The sequence below is a fragment of the Lactuca saligna genome, chromosome 6, assembly GCF_052625555.1.
Source record: "Lactuca saligna cultivar CGN05327 chromosome 6, ASM5262555v1, whole genome shotgun sequence".
Classification (NCBI taxonomy): Eukaryota; Viridiplantae; Streptophyta; class Magnoliopsida; order Asterales; family Asteraceae; genus Lactuca; species Lactuca saligna.
In genome coordinates this window covers 12,214,983-12,221,375 of record NC_136422.1, presented here as the reverse complement: position 1 = coordinate 12,221,375, position 6,393 = coordinate 12,214,983, and the positions used below count along the sequence as shown (strand labels likewise).

The following is a 6,393-nucleotide window of genomic DNA, read 5'->3' as shown; positions in this document are numbered from 1 at the left end:
ACATTGTGAATCTTAAAAATTGAAATATTTACAGTTTAGATTCACAGTGTGAATCTACACTGTTCGAGTTTTTTTTTTTAAATCGGTGTTTATGTTTATTAATAGAGTACAAAAAGTAACATTTTTGGTATAATTTTTTTTTCTTTTGATAAAAATAAATTTAAATATTGAAAAAAGTAAAAAAAAAAGAAGTGAGTTTTTTTCGAAAAAAAAAAAGTTTATTTTTTATATATCAACATACATCTCTATACAAAGAGGACAAAAAATCGAGAACAACGGTATATTCGGTTTTTTTTTTCATAAAAAATGTGGCATAAAAAAATTTAAATGAAAAAAAGATGTGAGTTTTTTGGTAAGGAGATCGATTTTTTTGGTATAATCCGGTATGTGTGCATCCAATGTAAAAGTGTACATCTATTTACTTGGCCGTTGATCATTATGATTTCCGACGCTGACGATTGGTTCTTTGGTTCCTTGTTAATTATGGTTCTCTGTTGAACCTCTCTCTCTCTCTCTCTCTCTCTATATATATATATATATATATATATATACACACACACACACACACATATATATATATATATATATATATATATATATATATATTGTTGTAAATAATTGGTGGATGACATAATAATTGGTGCATGGTAAATTTGTCAATAATTTTAACTAGTTATAATTATATGTTAGTAAGATTTATAGTATAAATACCCATCCATTGTAAAGAATGAAATACACCAAAAAGTTATAAGAGATATAACTTTCATATTCTCTCTAAATATTCTTTCTTCTCAATTAAAGTTATTATCAAAGTTTAGTAGTTTGTTTTGGTTTAAAGTTACATTAATTACGCTTAATTCATAACACGTTATTAACACGAAAGCTCAAACCAAGGTTATTTAGAAGTGGAAATCACATCTATCTTAATCAAGTTACATTATGTCCAACATTGCAAAGGTCGAGTTTGTAGCACTTGCAGTTAGTGGGAAAAACTATGTGCCATGGATGATAGATGTAAAAATGCATCTTGAGTCCATGGGAATCTCAAATGCTATAAAGGAATTTAATAATTGCTTGGCACAAGACAAAGCAAAAGCACAAGTTTTTCTTCGTAAGCATATTAATGAAATGTTAAGATTTGAATATCTTGATGTTACTGATCCAAGTATTCTTTGGAATCTTTTGAAAGAAAGATTTGATCATCAAAAGGAAGTTATACTTCCAAATGCTAGAGATAAATGGAGAACACTAAGGTTTCAAGACTTCAAGAAAGTAAATGAATACAACTCAACTTTGTTCAGAATATGTTCACAACTCAAATATTGTGGACAAGAAGTTATTGATGAAGATATGTTGGAGAAAACTTACTCCACATTTCATGCAACAAACATTACCTTGATGCAACAATATCGGATGCAAAATTTCACAAGATATTCTGAACTGAATGCATGTCTGCTCGTTGTAGAGCAAAACAATGAACTCTTGATGAAAAACCATGAATCTCGTCCAACAGGATCAGTAGCACTTCCTGAAGCAAATGCTACAAATATTGATGGTCATCGAAACAATACACGTGGACAAGGGCGTGATCGTGGTCGAGGACGAGGTGGTGGTTATTTTAATCGAAACCAAAGTCATAATCAGAACCATAATTATGGTCGTGGACAAGGTAATAATCGTGTTCGTGGCAAGAAAAGGAATAATTTCCAACATTCACAAAGAAACAATGTCCACACACAAGATAAGGCCAAAGTGGCAAGGCATGACACTGGGACATCACAAACATCTGATGGTTGATGTTATAAATGTGGTAGCACAGGCCATTGGTCAAGGACTTGTCGCACACCTGCACATTTTTTCAACTTTATCAAGAGTCCATTAAAGGAAAAGGAAAAGAAGAAAACCTCATTGATAATGTTGAATTCACTCCGCTAAATGTTGCCGATTTCTGCAATGACATGAAAGACATAAACTAAAAAAAAATCTATTATTGTTCTAGTAAAACTGTTTTTCCTTCGTTTGTTTTTCATGTAATGCCTTTCCTTCAATAAATGAAATTTCTTTTAATAATAATTATGATTATGTTTATTCACTTATTATTCCTCTCATATGTGAAGTTTAATATGAGTCCAACTGGAGCGAAACACCAAGAAAATATTGGAGATCTTTGTATAGCAGATAGTGGTAGTACACATACTATTCTGAAATCAAAGAAATATTTTTCAAAATTAGTACCAAGAAAAACAATTATACATATAATATCAGGTCCTACAGACTTGATAGAGGGAACCGGGAAAGCCCATTTTATATTACCAAATGGTACAAGCTTTTGTATAGAAAATGCCTTATTTTCTCCAAAGTCTAATAGAAACTTATTAAGTTTCAATGACATATATTTCAAAGGATATGACACAAAGATTGTGACCATTGAAAATAAGAATATATATATATATATATATATATATATATATATATATATATATATATATATATATATATATATATATATATATATTATAGACAAAAATCATGTGCTTGAAAAACTACTAACACTTGATTCCGATCTACATTATACATATATACATATGATTGAATCAAATATGGTAATCGAAGGAAAACATTGTGATCCTGGGACATTTAGTTTATGGCATGATAGGTTGGGCCACCCAGGATTAACAATGATGTGAAGGATAATTGAGAATACACATGGGCATCCATTGAAGAACCAAAAGTTCCCTCAATCTAATAGCATAAAACCATGTACATCTTGTTCCCTTGGAAAGTTAATTATAAAACACTCTCCAATGAAAGTTGAAAGGGAATCACCTAGATTTCTAGAAAGAATTCAAGGTGATATATGTGGACCGATTCACCCTCCAGCTGGACCATTTAGATACTTTATGGTCTTAATAGATGCATCCAGCAAATGGTCTCATGTTTGCCTATTATCAAGTCGTAATATGGCATTTGCAAAGTTTCTTTCCCAAATTATTAAATTAAAGGCACATTTCCCTGATTATACTATCAAAAGAGTAAGACTTGATTATGCTGGTGAATTTACTTCACAAGCATTTAATGACTATTGTATGTCTATCGGAATTGTTGTTGAGCATCCAGTTGCTCATGTACACACACAAAATGGTTTAGCTGAATCACTGATTAAACGTCTCCAGCTAATAGCTAGACCATTGATAATGAGGACCAAACTTCCTGTTTCTGTTTGGGGCCATGCAATCTTACATGCTGGATCATTGATACGCATAAGACCAAGTTCATATCATGTATATTCTCCACTACAACTTGCCTTCGGCCAAGAACCAAATATATCCCATTTGAGAATTTTTTGGTGTGCAGTATATGTCCCTATCGCACCACCTCAACGGACAAAAATGGGTCCTTAAAGAAGGTTGGGAATATATGTTGGTTATGAGTCAGTCTCTATTATAAGATATCTTGAACCATTAACAGGTGATGTTTTCACAGCACGCCTAGCAGATTGTCAATTTGATGAAGCAAATTTCCCATCATTAGGTGGAGAAAAGAAGATTATGGAAAAGGATGTATCATGGCATGAGCCTTCTTTATCATATCTTGACCCTCGCACAAGGCAATGTGATATGGAAGTTCAAAAGATAATGCATTTCCAAGAAATGGCAAATCAATTACCTGATGCATTTACTGACACAAAAAGGGTGACTAAATCATATATACCAGCTGTCAATGTTCCAACTCGAATTAACATTCCACATGGACAATCTTATGATAAAGTCACTCAAGAGTCTAAAACACCCCTGAAGCGTGGAAGGCCATTTGGTTCTAAGGATAAGAACCCACAAAAAAGAAGAAGATAAGAAAATGCACTAGATCATGAGGAAAGTGTTCTTGGAGAAACACGAATTATTCAAATTCCCCCAGGAAAAGAGGATGATGCACAAAATTATGGTCAGCCAAATTGAATATGTGACCAAAATGAAACTGACAGTATAAATGCAATATTTTCTTATTCAGTTGCATGTGATATTATGAATGATGATCTTGAACCACAATTTGTCATTGAATGTCAAAGAAGAAATGATTGGGCTAAATGGAATGAAGCTATGCAAGTTGAATTAAATTCTCTTAACAAGAGAAAGGTTTTTGGGAACATTATCCCCATACCTGAAGTTGTGAAACCATTAGGATATAGATGGATCTTTGTACGAAAAAGAAATGAGAAAGACGAAATTGTAAGATACAAGGTCAGGCTTGTTCCTCAAGGTTTCTCTCAAATACCTAGAATTGATTATGAAGAAACTTATTCACCAGTAATGGATGCAACCACTTTCAGATATTTAATAAGTTTGGCAGTATCTAAAAATTTAGAGATGCGTCTTATGGATGTTGTTACAGCTTACATGTATGGATCACTTGATAGTGATATCTATATGAAAATCCCTGGAGGATTTAAAATGCCTGAAGCATTAAGTGCAAAACCCAAATAAATGTATTCTATAAAATTACAAAGATCTTTGTATGGTTTAAAGCAATTTGGGCGCATGTGGTACAATCGTTTAAGCGATTATTTGACAAGTAAAGGTTATAAAAATAACACTATTTGTCCATGTGTATTTATTAAGAAAACAACATCTGGATATGTGATCATAACAGTCTATGATGATGATCTGAACATCATTGGAACGAATAAAAAAATCCTTGAAGTGATTGAACTTTTAAAGAAGGAATCTGAAATGAAAAATCTTGGAAAAACCAAATATTGTCTTGGTTTACAGATTGAGCATATGCCTAACGGAATACTTGTGCATCAATCAAATTACACAGAAAGAGTCTTGAAACGTTTCAATATAGATAATGCAAATCCTTTAAGCACTCCAATGGTTGTTAGATCATTAAACATTGACAAGGATCCATTTCGTCCATGCGAAGAAAATGAAGAAGTCCTTGGTTCAGAAGTGTCATATCTAAATGCAATTGGAGCTCTTATGTATCTTACCAATTGTACTAGACCTGACATTTCTTTCGCTGTAAACTTGTTAGCAAGATTTAGTTCAGCCCCAACAAAAAGACATTGGAATGGAATCAAACATATTTTTCGATACCTTCGAGGAACTAGTGATTTAGGGTTATTTTACCCTAACAATTCAAAACAAGGCTTGATTGGTTATGCAGATTCAAGTTATTTGTCCGATCCTCATAAAGATAGATCTCAAACTAGATACGTATTCATGAATGGAGGTACTGCAATTTCCTGGCGTTCTCAAAAGCAAACACTTGTTGCCACATCCTCAAATCATGCTGAAGTAATTGCAATAAATGAAGCTAGTAGAGAATGTACATGGTTAAGATCGATGACACAACTAGTTTTAACTTCATGTGGACTTGAAAAGGATATATGTCCAACTTTAATTTATGAAGATAACTCAGCATGTGTCACTCAAATGAAAGAGGGTTATATCAAGAGCGACAGAACAAAACATATGCCTCCAAAGTTTTTTGAATACACTTAAGAGCTTATAAAGAACCATCAAGTTGAAATCAAATATGTTCAATCCAGTAACAATGCAGCAGACCTTTTTACGAAGGCACTTCCTACGACAATCTTCAGAAAACATGCTCATGGCATCGGAATGTGACATGTGCATAGAACATAATGTGACGGATGTCTAAATAAGGGGGAGTCAACTATACACTGCACTCTTTTTCCCTTCGCTAAAAGCTTTCCCACTGGGTTTTCTTTAGCAAGGTTTTTAATGAGGCAGTACATCAAAGTTGAATGCTAAAATGATATCATCCAAGGGGGAGTGTTGTAAATAATTGGTGGTATTGTAAATAATTGGTGGATGACATAATAATTGGTGCATGGTAAATTTGTCAATATTTTTAACTAGTTACAATTATATGTTAGTAAAATTTGTAGTATAAATACTCTTCCATTGTAAAGAATGAAATATACCAAAAAGTTATAAGAGATATAACTTTCATATTATCTCTACATATTGTTTCTTCTCAATTAAAGTTATTATCAAAGTTTAGTAGTCTGTTTTAGTTTAAAGTTACATTAATTACGCTTAATTCTAGGGATGAGCATGGGTCAGTTTGGGTCGGTTTTTGGCTAAAACCAAACCAAACCGTAGAAAGTCGATTTTTCGGTTTTTAAAACCATATAGGTTCGGTTTTTGCATGGGTCGGTTTTTCGGTTTTCCGGGTTAGATTTATGGGTTTTCGGTTTTAAACCGTGGGTTTATGAGCTCCTGTTTTTTTTTTCAAGTTTTTGGGTTCAAACCTAGTGAAAATATGTTGTGATAAATAGTATTGTATCTACTTTAAATATACTAAAATAAAGAGTACGAATTCTAGTATTATAAAAGCATAAAAGTGTTCAAAAGATCAAAGTTT

The 6,393-nt window shown here is 32.5% G+C and overlaps 1 protein-coding gene across 1 annotated transcript; it reads left to right on the top strand.

Annotated features, from left to right (window-relative positions):
* Window positions 1-939: 939 nt before the first annotated feature.
* LOC145002304 (uncharacterized) lies at window positions 940-1,797 on the top strand. The gene has a single exon (XM_078961600.1). It carries the CDS (start codon window positions 940-942, stop codon window positions 1,795-1,797), a length of 858 nt encoding a protein of 285 aa, XP_078817726.1.
* Window positions 1,798-6,393: the final 4,596 nt, after the last annotated feature.